The sequence below is a fragment of the Amblyomma maculatum genome, chromosome 3 (assembly GCF_055883805.1).
Source record: "Amblyomma maculatum isolate TAMU_Amacu chromosome 3, ASM5588380v1, whole genome shotgun sequence".
Lineage (NCBI taxonomy): Eukaryota > Metazoa > Arthropoda > Arachnida > Ixodida > Ixodidae > Amblyomma > Amblyomma maculatum.
In genome coordinates this window covers 180581132-180599106 of record NC_139346.1, presented here as the reverse complement: position 1 = coordinate 180599106, position 17975 = coordinate 180581132, and the positions used below count along the sequence as shown (strand labels likewise).

The 17975-nt window shown below is 45.7% G+C and overlaps 1 protein-coding gene across 2 annotated transcripts in view; it reads left to right on the top strand.

Moving 5' to 3' along the window:
• The window catches only part of LOC146197084 (carbohydrate-responsive element-binding protein-like), a 58559-nt gene extending 41059 nt beyond the window's left edge, over nucleotides 1–17500 (top strand). For both annotated transcript variants that reach the window (XM_084598827.1, XM_084598828.1), the window contains exons 19-20: nucleotides 5718–5829; nucleotides 16264–17500. In XM_084598827.1, the coding sequence (XP_084454953.1) occupies nucleotides 5718–5829; nucleotides 16264–16300 (149 nt within the window). In that variant the 3' untranslated portion in view covers nucleotides 16301–17500. The remainder of the gene's footprint in view (nucleotides 1–5717; nucleotides 5830–16263) is intronic.
• Nucleotides 17501–17975: the final 475 nt, after the last annotated feature.

Here is a 17975-nt window from a genome sequence, read left to right as displayed (position 1 = left end):
TTGGGGTGCGACCTGATATCGGTGAACACCTCTAGATACGTACTCCCTTGCCAGAACAGGATGTGGCCACCTTGGTGCAGTAATTGGCCACAACCTTCTATGAATACTTCAGCAAACCCCTGGCCCTCAGTCCCCGGTGGCTGCGAAGTAACTGACCACTGTGGTGGTCAGGCCTGCAACACAGCAAAGGGTGCTAAGAATCTCTGGCTCCGGACGGGCCGCCATTGGAAACTAACTCTGGCAACGTTTAACGCTAGAACCCTAGATAGTGAGGGTAGTTTAGCAGTATTGTTAGAGGAATTAGAGGATATGAAATGGGATGTTACAGGACTCAGTGAGGCTAGGAGGCCAAATAAGGTACATACTGTACTGAAGGGCGAATATGTATTGTGTCATCGAGGTTTACCAGACAGACGAGAACTAGGAGTAGGGTTCCTTGTCAATAAGGGTATAGTTGGTAACATAGAGGAATTCTATAGCATTAATGAGAAGGTGGCAAGCATCATAATTAAGCCTAATAAGCGGTATAAACTGAAGGTTGTACAGGCGTACGCATCTACATGTAGTCATGATGACCAGGCAGTCAAAAGCTTCTGCGAAGACGTAGAGTTGGCAATAAGGAAAGTAAAGACACAGTACAGTGTAATAATGGGTGACTTCGATGCCAAGGTAGGGAAAAAGCAGTGGGTGACTATGGCATTAATTCTAGGAATAGTGGGGGAAGTTACTAGTTTGCAAAGCTCAATAACTTATGAATCATGAACACCTTCTTTTGCAAATGGAAGAACTGGAAGTGAACATGGAAAAACCCTAACAGGGAGGCTAAAAATGAAATTGACTTCATACTGTGTTCGAACCCCGGCATTATGAAGGATATAAAGGTATCGGAAAGGTGCGATGCAGTGACCGCAGGATAGTAAGGTCTCGAATTAGTCTCGATCTGAAGAGGGACCAGAACAGATTAGTAAGAACGAAGTTCATCAACAAATTAGCAGTGAGGGGGAGGGCAGAAGAATTCAGGATCTCACTACAGAATAGATGGGGGAGGATCAGCCGGGCATTGGAACAGGATGTGGGCGAGAGTGGCGGTGGGGTTGTTGCAAAAGGTGCAGGAGGGATCGGTGAGGGCGTGGTGGTAGCGAGGCGCACTATAAGGGGACGGGAGGGTGCGCGTCTGGAGTCATCGCCAGAGCGTCTGGTGGTAGTTATCTAGAGATGGGTGAGGTGAGGGATAGAGAAGTCGCTCGGCCCGATAGGCCTGAGTTAGCTCACTGATGGAGCGCATGCGATCACGCGTTGAATCCCGGATCGGAGGCCGTCGGCGCCTGCTTTAAAGAACCTCAGGCTAACGCGTTGGCGGCCTCGTTACCGGGATTCCCGGAGTGCGCAGGCACCCATATCAGCTCCACATAGCGGGGCGGGTTGGCGGCGGGCGAGCTCAGTATGCTGAATGCAGAAACGTGAACTCTACCACGCGCAAAATTTAGTATCGCAGTTTTAGAGTCGAAAATTATGTAGCGTGCTTCCGTGTGTGCAAGCGCGTAGGCGATGGCTGCTTCTCCGAGGAGGTGACCGAGGGGAGGGGGAAGCTCTAACCGAGGATGACAGCCCTAGCATAAAGGCAATGAACAATAATTTCAGACATAATCATTACTGAGTGCACGGTAGAAGTAGGCGGTAGGATAGTTACAGAGGATACGAGCAAACTATCTAAGGAGACGAAAAATTTGATTAAGAAATGCCAACAGACAGGATAGAGCTGGCAAAGATCTCAAGCCAATCAATAAGCATAAAGTGGCCGACATAAGGAAGTATAACATGGGGAAAATTGAACATGCTCTAAAGAACGGGGGCAGCCTTAAAGTGGTAAAGAGGAAATTGGGCATAAGCAAAAATCAGATGTATGCACTAGGGACAATGTGGGCAATGTCATCACGAATATTACAGACCAATCAACTTACTGTCTGTTACGTATAAGGTATTTACTAAGGTAATCGCTAATAGAATCAGGACAACATTAGACTGCAACCAAGCAAAAGATCAAGCAGGTTTTCAGAAAGGATGCTCTACTATCAATCATATCCATACTATCAACCAGCTAACAGAAAAACACTCAGAATATAACCACCCCTCATACATAGCATTCATTGATTACGAAAAAGCCTTTGACTCAGTAGAAATCTCGGTACTCATGCAGGCATTGCAAAATCGGGATGTAGACGAGCCATATGTGAAAGTATTGGGAGATATCTACAGTAACTGCACAGCAACCATAGTTGTGCATAAAGAAAGTAACAAAATTTCTATAAAGAAAGGTGTTAGGCAAAGAGACACAATCTTCCAACTACTATTCACAGCTTACTTAGAAGCATTCAGAGACTTAGAATGGGAGCAGTTAGGGATAAGGGTTGATAGAGAACACCTCAGTAATCTGCTATTCACTGATGACATTGCCTTGCTAAGTAACTCTGGGGATGAACTGCAAAGAATGATTGATGACCTAAACAGAAAAAGCAGAAAGGTAGGCTTGAAAATCAATATGCAGAAAACTAAAAATAATGTTCAACAGCCTCGGGAAGGAACAGCAGTTTACAATAGGTAGCAAAGCACTGGAAGTGGCAGAGGAATATGTCTACTTAGAACAAGTAGTAACCCCAGTTCCGGACCATGAAAGGAAAACAACTAAGAGAATAAGATTGGGATGGAGCGCATTCGGCAAGTACTCGCAGGTTATGATTAGCAGCTTACCTGTATCGCTCAAAAGGAAAGTATACGACAGTTCTCTGTACTAACCATGCTGCTGAAACATGGAAGTTAACGAAAAGAGTTCTTTTTAAGTTGAGGACAATGCAGAGGGCTGTGGAACGAAAATAGTAGGTGTAATGTTAAAAGATAGGAAGCATGCAGAGTGGGTCAGAGAGATAACTCGAGTTAATGACATTCTAGTGGAAATCAAGAAGAAGAAAGGGGCATGGGCAGGGTATGTAGTGCGAAGAGAAGATAACCGATGGTCTCTTAGGGTAACAAATTGGATTCCAAGGGGAGGAAAGTGTAGCAGGGGGCGGCAGAAAATTAGGTGGGCGGATGAGGTTAAGAAGTTCGCAGGGGTCAAGTGGATGCAGCTCGCACAGGACCGTGTTAATTAGAGGAATATGGAGAGGCCTTCACCCTGCAGTAAGTATAGTCAGGCTGAGAATGATGATGATGGTGACGATGTCCTAGTGGTGAATGATGTCGCTAGTATTGGCCAGGACCTCATTGTTGGAAATATCGGGGTTAAGCCATGTTTCAGTTAATGCGAAAATGTCACACTCACTGTTTCAAGGTACAAGCTTAGTTCGACACATTTGGGTAATATACTGCACATGTAAGTGTACAATAGATGAAATCGTGATGGAACGCTCATGTGTACAATGTGAAGGGTCAGAGTGATTGGTTATAGTAATAATAATAATTGGTTCACAGGAAGAGAAAGGTGCAGTATCTGTCACGCTTGTTTCTGCGTAAGGGAAGGTAGGAGTGGAAAAAGGAAAGAGGAGCCGCAGTGGAGGGCTATGGAGTAATTTCGACCACCTGCAGATCTTTAAGGTGCGCTGACATCGCACAGCAGCTGTCGCTTTTCGTTTGAACTGTTTTGATGATCACCATGCGCAGTTAATCTGCATTTAGTTTATACAATGTGGCCTGTGGCTTCGCATACTCAAGTAGGCGTTGTCTAGCTAATTGAGTTTTGAAGGAAAAGTCTTTTCATACTGTGTAATCAGTCTCCTTGAATTTGTGCCCCTTTTCCGAAATACTTTGTTTGTTCTTGAAGAGCGCAAGTTTTATTATAATTGGTTTGCATTTCTTTTTTTTTTTTTTTGGTTCTTCCCGAAACGATGTGCACGCTCTAGATGAGGTGGTGCGACTTCTTCTGCAAGGGCTTTCATGCATAACTTCATTATATTTTTCTTTGTGGATGCCCAGGTTTTCCCAGATGTGTCGAGTAAGTCAAAGAAAAGTAGACTGTAGTGGCAGAGATAGTTCTTGGCATCATTGCACCATAATTCAGTTGAATAACTTTTCTGAGGTGCTGAGTACAGCCTCCAGCATTGCAGCTGGTAAAGCTCTGCTGTTCTTTGGGGCAGTAGTGTCAACCTTTAGCACCCTAATTCAAGCTAAGAGCTGTCTCAACTCAACATCAACAGGGCCCTGCTTATTTCTTTGAGGCACGAAGTTCATTGCAAATATCGTCCTCCTGCCTTAACTCGATTTTTCGGGCAGTAGCCAAAATGGTTGCCAGGACTTCTTCTCTTCTAGGCCCAGGATTTGACTCAGCATTTCCTTACACACACAATAGAATCCTACAAAGCAGGCGTTTTACAAACTTATTGCAGCTTTTACAGAGAACAGACCACTAACTGGGGCACAATACTGCAATAAGACAATTATTGCTTTTTATGTGGCCGTAGGAGCAATTAGGGTAACTAACTTGCAACAGCATTGGTGTGCTGTCCACAGCAGACAAATGCTAAGCCCCCTTCGGCAGGTGATGAAATGGCAGTAGATATAGGCGGCTCCATCTAGGGATAGCACTGTCACGTGTTCACCGTCCTGATTGCCAGCAGATGGGGCAGCGGCAGCGTTCTAGAAGCAGCTTGTGCGTCGAATTTCCAAGCTTGTCTGTTCAGGAAGGGTTTGGCCAGGGTTCTACTGGTAGGGCATTTGGTGATGCGCTCAACAGAAGGGCCACCTGCAGCTGCAACATCGACAATATCTCCATAGTTGACATGATGCTGTGCCCACGCAATTTTTGACGAAATCAATACAATGCAGCGCCTTCTCGAAGTCAGTTGATTTGGCCACAGTACCGTTCCTAGGTAGTCCCTCAATTCCTTATACATATTGGTGGTCTCTGCGCACTGCTTTAAAGTTCTCTCTTTTTGTTTTCCGGTTCACTGTCATCATCGCTGCTTGCATCATCTGAAGGAATCAGCTGATCGATGATTTCTAGGTTGCTCAAGTGGTGCGCCACAGTCACCTGAAGAGCCAAAGTCCCAAACGTAACACTTTGAAGCACCCGTTGATGTGTTTGACGGTCTAATCACATTGCCTTTGGAGTGGATTTCTTCAATCTTGGGCCTCGCGTTTAAGGCTGTCGACAGGGAGCTAGGTGCAACAACAAATTCCCCGGCAATGGTTTTTCCTCGTGCCCGCTGTCGACTACCCTGGTCTTGATTTTTTGTATCTAGTGAAGCGGCTTTCTGCATCAGTACTTCTGCATTGGTATCTGCGCGACGAAAGGCGATGGAGTCACGCAGTGCAGATTCAGTTGAATTGCACGCATGGTTTGCTGAAATGGTGGCACGGCATATAACGGGCATATCAAACTGGATATTACGAAAAACTGGATGTAATGCAAAATTGCAGACATTTTACAATTTCGTTATAACCAGGTTTAACTGTATAACATACCAAATTTTGCTTTTACCTCCTTTGTCCAATAATTCGCTATATCCATGTTTGTTTTAATGAGCTTTGACTGCACTTATTAGGGACCATGTTGCATGATTCCACACAAATCTCTTCAAGAATCACTGTTCATAAATTACAGCCACCTTTATAAAGTCTGTAATGGCTACACTACTTTTTGAAACAGGTGCCATTATTGTATTCAAAGTGGCGTTTTGTGCACTCATTTTCGTTTTGCTGGTTTTCTTTTTCTTCCTTGTTTTTAGGTGTCCTGGATTCGCTTAGGTACCTGAGCACAACCACAAATATCCTCAATGACCCAAGTCGGCTCCCAGAGGAAGCTACGCAGGCTGTCACCAAGAAGGAGTCAATGCCTCAGTGAGTGTCACAGTTTTTTTCTTCTTTGCTAACTCGACATTCGCACCCCTATCCGAAGAAAGTGAACGTCCTTTCAAAATCTGTGTAGCGAAAGGCATTAGGTCCTTAACGAAGCATTGGAAAAATGAGATCATATAGCATTAGGTACTTGATCCCAGATGTATTGAACTCGGAGGAGATTGTGAAATAGTTTGACATACCTTGTGGGAAAACACACAAATCCCCTGGCCCCATTACAACGTCCGTGCTTAATTATCACTCAAGATGATGCGCGCTGTTAGGGAGGTGGGTGAGAAGGCACGCTGGCCACACCCCACTGCCTCCCAGTCTCCCGCAGCGACACTGCCGCGGGTTTCCCCCCCTCCTCCCGGCCTACCCGGGACACCTGCTCTCCCCAGTTGGAGACGAGTGTGCCTCTCACATCTCTCTGGCGCCTTTCGCGGTTAATCGCACATATGCGTGGTTGTATATTCCGCCGGGGAGACTGCCGCCTTCACCGAGTCGCCCGGCCATCGTACCCATTTACCCCGGGCCGTAAGCGCGAAGCCACGCCAGGTGAGCAGAAGACTCCTCTCACCTCCTTGTGTGTGCTTCCCCATTTGGTGGTTTTATTTCGCCCCCCTACGGCCCATACTGGAGTGGGACGTTCGCTCGCTACAGCGGATGCATTGAGTGCTGTATTTGACATGTACTTGGGCAAAATAAAGCCTGTTCAAGTGCGCAACTCGGTGTTTGTCCCCTGTGGCCCAAACCCGCCACAGTGGCGCCTTCTCGCACTGCAGGTTGGGGGTCACAGCTTTGTCTGTTAGGAACGACACGCCAGGGCTAGAAGGCAGTTTCAGTGTCTAGCCCCCCTTGGTGTATTTCTCAAGAGTAACCACCGCAACCTATAATTTTGTATATGAAACATGCCAGTAGATGAGCTTCTCTGTAACCCAGAAGCGTGAATGTAACCCAGAAGCCCATGCTAGCGGCACACTTCCAACAGCAACATGCTACCCGCCGGCATATTAGCCGTGGTAAAAAGAGTAAATGGTAGCGTAACTCCCATAGAAGTGCCTGCGTGTCGACTCTGAGCGAGGGTTTAGTTTCTTGGCGCCCCCTGTGAATTGTGCGACAAAGCAAGCATATTACGTTATTTTGTGACGTCACAGTGACGTACCACTGGCGAGGAATTTGATTTTTTTTTTTTTTACTTTTGGACAAAAACCAAGGCCAACGACGATAGAGACAGAACGATGCTTGGATAAAGCAGAAAAATGGACACCGTAACTGTTCAGCCAACATTACTTGGCATGGATTTCTACTGTCAAGTTTACGTTAACTGCAATCTTACGGCATCTTCGACCACCTTACCACAGCATCGTTCTGGCTCCATCATCATTAGCCTAGTCTTTTCGTTGCATGTAAACGCATTCTGGTGATTATTTCTTCGGGCACGTTTCTGAAATAAAGGGCCTTCAAGTGAATTCGGCAAGCACATTGATAAGAATCACATGACTTGATTGAGGTATTTCACTAAGGGCATAAGTGAGTGGAGCTGTGCTACATCGAAAGCCGGGCTTTATTAATTCACGATTACTTACATAGATGCGTCACAACAATACAAATCTTGAACTGTAGGAAAGCAACCACCATTAGTTCGTCTGTCATGGTCTTCATGAAATCCTCGTGATAACAAAGTGACCTGAACATAGGTCTCCAAACGAAACGCGGTGAGCATATAAAAGGGTGAGAAAATTCGCAAACAAGCAAAGTACATATCAATGTCAAAGAACAAAGAAAAACGAACGGGATAACTGTAACGCTAGCATTAGAACACCAAGCTGTAAGAGCTTAGGTAAGAAATTCAAATGGGTACTGTTACTATTTAGAAGTTAATGCGTCTGAGAAGTGAAAATAACTGCGATACAGCTTCGCTCCCTACAACTAAACCTTCGCCCTGTTCGCGATTCTATTCATTTACTAATTCATTTACTAGCGCTTCATTTGTCGCTGAGAGGGGTCAATGTGAGGCTACAAATTTACAATTTACAACTTCAGCATTCATATACATGAGAAAGACCTCACTGACAATAGAAAGCTCCCTGCGATACCAGCTAAATTACATTCAGCGAACGTTAATTGGTGCGGTAATGCGACGCTATAAGCGAAACACGCAGCAAAGGGATCAGGACGGAAGGCTTTTCCCAATGCGACATGCGTCTTGGGGGCAATAAAGTCTCACCTTCACCATTTAGTTAAAATAGATGCAGCGAGACGCCGCTCGTGCAAACGTGTATCTGTAAAAGAAGCCGCCACTTTTGTGACATGCCTGGGAGGTCGAGCAGGCCAGCCGCGGAGCTGTGATGCTGCATTGTCCCATCGTCCGAAAATGCGCACATGCAGCGGCAATCAGTTTCTCATCAAGCACGCACAGTCTTCACTTTGATGTAAAGCTCTACCACAACCAGCAGAATGAAATACTGACTGTTTGACACAGATAACCCACTTTGCATGCAAGGTGCAATATTGAACGTTGAACCAGGGCCGATGACGCACCCACTCCGCGAGTGAAAAAGCTTTGGCCTGAGCCATATCTGAGCTTTGGGCAACTACACAGCGGATACTAAATGGCCGAGAGAGGTCAGTAAAAACAATTTAAAATATTATTATAGATAGGACACATTTTTTCTTATGCAAGAAACTAAAACTGCATTCACTTCTGCGCCTGAGTATTATATTTACTTTCTAGTTAGCAGTAATCTTATTTTTTGTGATTTAATATCTTGCCACACAGTTTGCAGGGGCCCTTTACACTGTTCATCATCATCATCGAGTTGATGCCGCTGGCAATAGACAGCTGCACGCGTTTTCTTCCATGTAGCGCAACCTGCAGGGGTGAAAGTGCTACTCCAATTGCTCCATCCTGCTCCAAACTGCTTTCCCTGCTCCATCCTGCTCCAAAATGCAATATTGCTCCAAAACTGCTCCAAACTGGCTGTTTTGATGTTCTGCCATCCAACTTAGCAGAACACGGGAACAGTGTCATTACACCAGTGGCAAAGATATAGCGCATCTTGCACTGGTCTTAATACAAATGAAGTTTTTGTAAGGAAAGGAAGCATGGAGAATAATAAATATTCGTTCTGAGCCACTGGCGATTGGAGATAATTGAGAAACAAAAAAAAGAAATGCACTGTGTATGTAACATAGCACCTCCTCTCAGCCGTTTGAATCACCAGTGGAAAGAAGCGAGATCGGCAAGCGAAGCAGGTAGCGCAAACTACTGTGAGCCGTTACGAAGGAAACTGGTCAGATTGCAAAACATGCATGAGTTATTCTAATGGCTCTGCTGTGAAAACAAGCAGGTACTTCATCATCGAGCCCCTTTGTCAGTGACAAGCTTGCCAGGCCGAAGCGTTATGGGTTGGTACGTCAAAGCTGTCAGTCACTAGGAAGCTTCTCAAGAGTGTTGGAAAGACATATGGGGCCAATGCCAAAATAATAAAAATGAGCCTTAGCATTGCTCAAGCAAGGAATGATGAACAATTGGCAGGAGGCAGTGAAGTAAAAAAAGCTGCGGAATGAAAAGGCTACACTTCATTGCCATCTATCAATATCCCAAAACTGCTCCAAAATGCTCAAGACTGCTTCTACCCCTGAACCTGTTACATTGACCTTGTGTTAGCAGCACATCAGTCACCACAGGCCCATGGGCGCAGTGACCCTACTGCAGCCACACTCATTATCGTCCTAATTACTTTGGCTACTTCGATACTCTTATCCATGTTGGTAATGACACTGTGTGCCTTGTCTCTTGGTGCATACATCTGATTTTCACTTATACCTAGTTTCTTCTTGACCGCTATTAGGCTAACACAGTTCTTTAGAGCATTCTCAATTGTCTCCATATTGTTACGTGGTGACAAGCAAGAAGACGGTACAACGTGGCGACAGGGTGAAAGATGATTTAATTGCCAGCCTAACACGAGGGCTCCTCTCACGCCACTGCCGATCTTCCTCGCAACACTTCCCGGGGCCACCGTGCGATCATCCGGATCGGTGCGTTGAAGTCGGTGGTGATATGAGTGAGGATGTTGAAGAAAAATAGAAGAGAATGATATGCTTGCCACAATGGTGACGATGACCACGATGATGCTTGGGTGATCCGCCTCCCATGGAGCTCTTCAATCATTCGCCGCCAAAGCATCAATGGGACTAATGGCACGAGGTCGCGTGGGACGGCTGGGCGGGGGTTGCGTGTTCATGTCTTTCGGTTCCTTCGGGTCTTTACTCTGGTGTCGGCTCTGGTTTATTCGTCTGTGCGCCTTGCTTCAGACCTGGGCTGGGGATTGTCCGGCGCCTCAGTTCTGGGCGAGCAGGGTCCGACGGAGCTTTAAAAAGTGACGATCCAGAAAAATCTGGTAGCCCGATCTTCAGTTAGGTACAAAGCACCTCTCACCTACAATAGCGTGTGGTCAGCTTCTGGGTCTGGCTGGACTTCTAAGGTGTAAAACAGCAATAGCCAACGCATCAGCCGCCAAATACATAGGGCGCGATGACTGTCCGCAGCGTCAGGCCTCGCCACCACGTGAACGTGCACAACGATCACTGCAGCGGGTCGCAAACCGCAACAGAAAAAGCTGATTGTAGCAGACTTTGTTCGTGCACGGTGCCTGCCGCAACGTGAAAACTCAGAATCTAACGTACACACCTTGTGTTGCGGTCTGGCTACGCAAAACACTGACAAACACAGCCTAAAACGGCACCGAAAGCCAGTCACACTACCTAGCCGCACGTGCCACTTCGCAAGCAAATAGACACTGGGACGCCGCAGCGGGCAGTCAGTGTCGTCACCTAAATATTCTTACACCGTGACTCCCAGTGGCGGGCATCCGGAGCCAGAGCTTCTTAGCACCCTCCGCTGCTTCACGGGTCTGGCCGCTGCTGTGGCCGGGGACTGAGGGAAGGAGGTTAATCGGTATATTCTTATGGGATACGGTGGCCAATTACTATACCAGGGTGGCCAAATCCTGTGGCTAATATACCTTGCAATTTTCCAGTTCTGAAGCTTCCTTCAAATACACTCTAGACACGCTCATAGCAGTAAGCTTAATTTACCTAAAACAAGCCATCTATACTAGTGTCGAGCCATAGCATTTGTCAGCGCTGAAGTTTGAAGCATTGTTCCATTCAGCATTAAGCCCCTCTCGAACATTGCATCTGCTCTTAAAAAATAAACATGCTATCAGAACAGTACACCTCCCCAAACTGTTGAAATGTTCATATGTATGTTGCAGCCATAACCAACTGCCGAGATATATGGCATTTTTTTAATTGATCCAAAACTAGCCACCGGCTAAGGATCCAGATGCCTCCGTCAATGTGAACTTCATGTATCTTTTCTTCGCAGTAATAGAGGAAGGAAGGAAGAAAGAGTGTGTTTCCAGCTGTGGTCACCGGGATCAGGCTCCACGCAGACTAGGTTATGCAGTTCCATTGGCATACGGATATATATATACTCGTTAATTCAAATTCCACGGGGCCGCCAGGCCATTTCGAATGAACCAAAATTCGAACTAATGAAAGTGAGCAAAAATGAAGGCGTTTGATGCCCGGAGGGCACGAAAAACATTTATTTAGCAAAAAAGTCTGTTATCATCTTCTGCTTCTTCTCTCTGAGGGCTACCGTACTCACTCGGTCTTCTAGCATGCGAATGCGACGCAGGGAGTCTTCTTCCCCCTCTTCAAAGCTGAAGAAAAGGCGCGTGACATTCAGCGCTCCCATAACTTCTGCTGCGGATGGACGCACGGGCTCTTGCTCCTCGTCGTCGTCTTCGTCTTCTGCCTCTTCTGGGACAGACTGCTCCCCAACAATTTCAGCGACAATGTCCTCATCACTTAGGGCACCGCACACTGCTGCATCGCTGTCTACTCCAACGTAATCATCAAAACTGACGTCCTGCAGCACAGCACCCACAGCCGCAGGCAGAGGCTCCGGACTCCCATCGTCGCCACTTTCTTTCATACTTCCGGCAGCAAAGCCACAGTGGTGGAAGCAGTTTGCAATTGTGGACGGCGTGACCTGCTCCCATGCACGCACCAACATGTGCATTGCTGTGAGCAATGTGATGGTGCTGGTCTTCTGGTTTCCAGTGCACAAAGTCATGCGCTCGATCATGTGGCGCCTATAGAAACATTTGATGTTTCTGATCACCCCCTGATCCATCGGCTGCAAGGCCGCAGTCGTGTTGGCGGGCAAAAAGACGAGCCTTGTGGCTTTCAGCTCGGCGTCGACTTTGTGTGCCGAGCAGTTATCCACAATGAGGAGAACTTGACGCTTCCCTAGCTCCATCCTCCGATCGAATTTCAAGAGCCATTTTTTGAACAATTCGCCCGTCATCCACGCCTTGCTGTTGGCGGAGTATTCCGTCGGCAGCGTCCTAATGTTCTTGAAACATCTAGGCTTATGTGCCTTGCCGACAACAAAAAGAGGGACCTTCTCCGTCCCGGTCATATTAGCGGCGACCAGAACAGTAATCCGCTCTTTGCTTCGCTTGCCGCCAGCGCAGCTGTCCCCTTTAAATGTTACTGTTCTGTCGCGCTGGAGCTTATAAAACAAAGCCGTCTCATCAGCATTGAATATATCATGTGCCGAGTAGCTTTCTAAGTACTGCTGCAGAGCACCGCTTCGCCACGTGGCACAAGTTTCTGCATCCACTTCTTTGGCTTCTCCAGACAACACCCGGAAGACAAGATTATGTCTGTCTCTAAAGCGGTGAAACCATCCTTCGGAGGCGACAAAATCTTCCACATTCAAGTGCAGGGCGAAATCGGCCGCCTTCGCCATGATAATTGGGCCGCTCAGTGGAATGTCAGCGCTTCTCATTTCTTTCACCCACGTGATCACAGCGGTCTCAATTTCCGGATACTTGGCTAACCGAAGCCTTTTTCTGTTGCTGGCGAAATCTTCGGCTTCATAGGCATCCTCGATGGCCTTCCTATTTCGGACGTACGTCGACAACGTGCTTGGTGGAATCCCGTGCTTTTTCGCGATTTCCACTTTGCTGGCCTTCCGTTCATCCACCTCGCGTAAAATAGCCACTTTCTCCTTCACCGTCTTGGCACAGTATTTCCCACGCGAACACATCTCGCGGACACCAGCTCACAACAAGCGGCGTGCAAAACGAGGGCTCACGAAATGCAACACGAAACCGTGGTCGATAACACTAAAACGTCGTTCCTCGGAGTCGCGGCAGGAAAGACTGTTTAGTGGCGAATTCCAATCGCAGAACTGGAGCAGCGCGCACGCTCCACGACAAAACGCCTCAATCCGGCGGAGAGCACGCTCCCAGACTCTGCGTTTCGAATACTCTTGCTCCGGCCGGAGCAAGTAGGTGGCGCTCGCGAGCAAACGGAGACGGAGAAAGTACCCATCATTCCTTGCACTTGCCCGCGCTTTTCGTGCGCTCGCGTCGTCTGCTTTGCAAGCCTGCAGCCTTTCTTCCCTTTGTCGGAAGCGGCAAAACCGTCGACCAGCCAGTAAACAACAGCTCACGGCAACCTGAAGTGCCTTCGGAACTGTAATATCACACGCAGAAATGATGCAATTATGCATGCCATTTTTTTAAATCTGCGCGGCATCATTCTGCGGCATTTGGCTTACCTCTTCTTCTGTGTAGTTGTGGACCACTCCTTCGACAAATCCTACAACTTTTGGTCGTCGTTCCGGTATGCGAAACAAGTGCTGAAAAGTGAACTTGCAGGTGACCATGTCACAGTCGCTGTCCGAGCTTGATTCTTCGACAGATGAGTCGGAACTGCAGCTCTCCGACTTGCTGTCCTCAAGCAAAGTGAGCGCAAGAGCGCGACGCGAATCACCATCCATGGCGGCGACAAATACTGATCGTCTGCTATGGAGCGGCACGTTCCAACGCGACGAGCCACCGGAAATGGATGCGCTAGGTAGCGCATGCGCAAGCGTCGCTCGGAAAGTCAAGTCCCGCAAACTTCCGGTCGATTCCCCCGATTTCGGCGGACCGCGGAGCGACCCTTGCTCGGCAATTGCTCCCGTTCTGCGTTTGGAAGACGCGATCCGTGTTCCGGATCTGCGTTTGGAAGACAATTGCTCCGAAAGGAGCAGAAAACGTTGCTCTGGAAGTGCTCCTGCTCTGCGATTGGAATTCACCATAGTACTTGTTCCAGCACCCTAGCGGCGCCCCGATGGTTGTGCCATCTATCGTTCTGCCGTGAAAGCTTCCAACGATGGTTTTTAACAGCGCCGCTTGGCGGCGCGCAGTTCGAATTATGGGTGGCGGCGCCAATTTTTGAGTGAATTAACGAGCTGTTACGCGCATAGACTTCTATGCACTGCGGACCGGACCACGATGACTATTTCGAATTAACGAGTTGTGAATTAACGAGCTTTCACTGTATATATATACACACACACACACACAGTTAAACCTCGTTACAAGAGACACTGTTACGAGAGACACTCGGTTATAAGAGACACTTGAAAATGGTTTGGTTGGTTTTCCTATGTCTGCCATGTTAACAACATTGCATACAAGAGACATGGTTACAAGAGACACTCTGTTTCTAAGGACAACTTTTTCAGGTCCCTAGAGTAAATTCTTCACTATTTATAAGAGACACAACCTGGTGTGCTCATGCAATGCAGCTGAAGCATATCAACTCATGCATGATGCACTTCTGATTCCCTTAGCTAAATTCTGTTCCATATCAGCATCCTTTTTGTTGCACTATCTCAGGAAATGAGGAGCGTTTCCCCATGATCAGAGAGTCAAAGCAACCTCGTTGTTTCAGCCACTGGCATCACATTACTGCCACCTACGAAGCAAAACAAAATGCATGAATGACATCCAGCATTTTAACTCCTCACTGTTAAAATTTGATCACAAGATGAAAGCTCAGAATCTTGACGTCTTTCTCTTTGTGGACAATGCTTCGCAGCGCAAAAGTTCTCATGCTCAAAGCCATCAAAGTTATTTTTTCCCTCCAAACTCCACACCCTACCTTCAACCAATAGGCAAAGGCATTATGCACCCTGTCAAGTTGCTGTACAAAACAAGGTTGGTAGAACACTTGTTGCTCAACAGGCAGCAAGACTGTACAATAGTAATTGATGTGCGAAGTTTGCTGTTGAGGTGATTTCAAGGTGTCTGGAATGGCCTGAGAAGTGCAGCTGTGAAAAACTATTTCAGACAAGCAGGCTTTAAATGTGGTGACATGATGTAAGAGGGCCCATATATGGATACTGTAGAAAGCGTCCTTGAAGATGAAGCATGGGCAAGCATCCAAGAGACTGCTGAGGTACCTTAATGTTTTGAGGAATTCGTATCTGCAGATGTGGATCTTGTGTGCTCCCGAAGAGCTTTCGGACTGTGCAATTCTCGCGCAAGTAAATGGCACATGTGCCATAGAGGTTGACTATGAGGACATTTCAGAGGAGAAGTGTCAGCATCTGAGGATGGCGAGCATGTAAGAGTGCTTCAAAGGTATTAGAGCAACAGGAAGTTTGCTAAGTGAAGTGCTTTACCTCCTGAATTTGGGAAGGAATGCACTCTGCACTCACAAAAATACATACTAGTATGAATAACTTGTTTAAACTTTCCTGAACAATTTCCTGTTAATGCATGTGAATGCATTTATATGCTGATGTGCAGTAAACTGATCAACACAGTGCTTTTATAATTTTTGGTTACAAGAGACATCTTTTCCGGGTCCCTTGAGTGTCTCTTGTAATGAGATTTTACTATATATATATATATATATATATATATATATATATATATTTCTTTTTTTTTTTTTTTTGCATGCAAAGTGGATGTTCTACTTCCACACCACCATTGCTGTAGTGCTTTATGCTTAAACATATATAAGTTAAAAACTAAAAAGTGTATATGTCCTTCAGTATATGTCCATGTATATAACTAAAATAATAGTGCAGAAAATTTCTGCAAGCTGAGCTTCCACCTCATAGATCCTAAAAAAAGCAGCTGTTTGTACCTTATGCCAAGAAATGCTAATCTTTTTTTTTTTTTTTTTTGAGTGGGAAAGTGTCAATTTAAATCTTGTGTTTCTCGGATTATTTGTTTTTTCTTTGCTGCTTATAAAAACATTCAAAAAATGTACCAGTAAGCTTTCCCTGTGTATTCAGTAGAGGCAATTAGCAGTTAATATATAAAGGCAGTAGTATTTACACATTAGTATCTATCTGAAGACAGCTGAACAGTTGCAGAGGAAAGCCATGCACAGTAGTTTGAAAAAGGAAAAAATTGGTCCAGGGCTAAAACTCAAACCAAGACGAAGTATATTCCATTTACAGTATTCTCTTGTACATCTCATCAACTTCTGTGCAGTTTTATACGATGTTCTCTTGTCTTCCTTCCTTTTTTTTTTTTTTTTACTTTTTTGTGCCTGCATAAGGTTCAAGTTCTCAACGCAGCGTCAGAAGGAAAGGTAGCAGTTGCTGTGATCCCAGTAATGGTGCTAGCAGCAGCTGTCACAGCCAAGTCACAATCGCAACCACTGTTGGGAGTCGTCAGAGCGCACCGTAAATGCCCACCTACCCTACCACCTGCTCCTGAGCATCGCTACCATGGCTGCTGCCGTGAAGCCACTTCAGTCGTATTCAGCCACTGGTTGTTCCATGCAAATGCCGAGATTTCCCCCCTTATGTTTATGGGGTCGGAGGCAGCTTGCAGTGTGTGTAAGACTTTACGAGTGCGAGAGAGGTTCTCTCAACGTCTGTGCCTTTGTTTTTTTTTTGCATTGCTTTTTCTTGTCACTTTCATTTGGTGGCATTGTTGTTTCTTGTTTGTTTTTCTTCCTCCCATTTGTCAGACATAGTCTTGTACAGATTATCATCAGCATTGTATATGAAGGTGTGTCTTTGTTTCGAAGAGCCTCAAGCACGAATGGCGTTTGTCTCGCCTTTGTCCATGTTCTGTGAGGGGGCTTCCCATTTGCAGCTGGTGCATGTCATTTTTTTTTTTTTTGTATAATTTTTTATTTGGATGTGTGGTGTGAAGAAGCTGGTGAAACCTGGAATAGTTTTGTCATGTTTTGTGATTCTTGCTTCAGAGGTGGTTGTTTAGAGAGCAAGTGTGCTTTTAGTCTCTTTTGTCTTCGTAATGATGTTCGCTGTTAAGGGCTGCGGAAGTTTGTCATTAAGTCCTAGCATTGTTCGCATTAATATGAATCCCGGGAAAAGGTAGTCTATTAAAAAGCAGCCAAGTCTTTTGCATGTACCATTTTGCTTGCAAAGGCTGCTTATGCAGTATGAAAAACTATTTTTGTACTGTGCCAGCACCAGCGACAGGAGTGCTCCTTTTTGATGACTTTTATTTTGCAGATTTGCTGGAGGGAGGTTGTGTAGCCTGAGAAGGGTGTGTGGTTCATTTTCAGCCTGGGCTAGAAACTTGAAGGCGTAATATTGTTATTTACTATACCATGCTTGTCAACTCGTTGAACAGTGTACATATACTTCTACATTCACCCTTTGTAAACCTGAACCTTGCATGGCAGGGGTTTAAAACCTGTACAGTTGCCCTGTTTATCTCTAGGGTGGTGATGTGGGAATGTCAGTGTAATACATGTCAGGGGCTGCTAGCTTATGCTTCCGTATCATTCAGTTTACAAAAGAACCTTTTTTTTTTTTTTTCTCCTCTCTTCTTCGCACCTTGTAAGTCACGACATATTAGTATTGGGCTTTGCTTGCTGTTGTGGCTCTTGATTTTGTTTGTTGCTCCCTGTTTTAAATTTCTTAACTGCAGAATTTCAACTCCGTTTCTTCCATCTCTTTCCAGATTCTTTATACATCATTTTTAAAGTGTCAGTCTGCTCAATTTACTGCAGTGTCTGTATATTTTTTTTATATATAAGTGAACCAAAATACTTCATTTTTTCTTTCTCTTCCACTCTTCTAAGTTTGGTTACTAGACTTGACTGCGAACTGACTGGCAGAGTTTAACATGCTCACACACAGCATGCACAATTCTTTTTGCTCACAGCATCTCAGTATTCTTCTAATACCTTTAAGATTTTGCCTTTTCTGTTGTTTTGTTGTTATTTTTTGTCACTGCTGTCAAATAGGAGTGGAAATAACTGAATTCCTTACTTTCGAATTTCTTAAATTA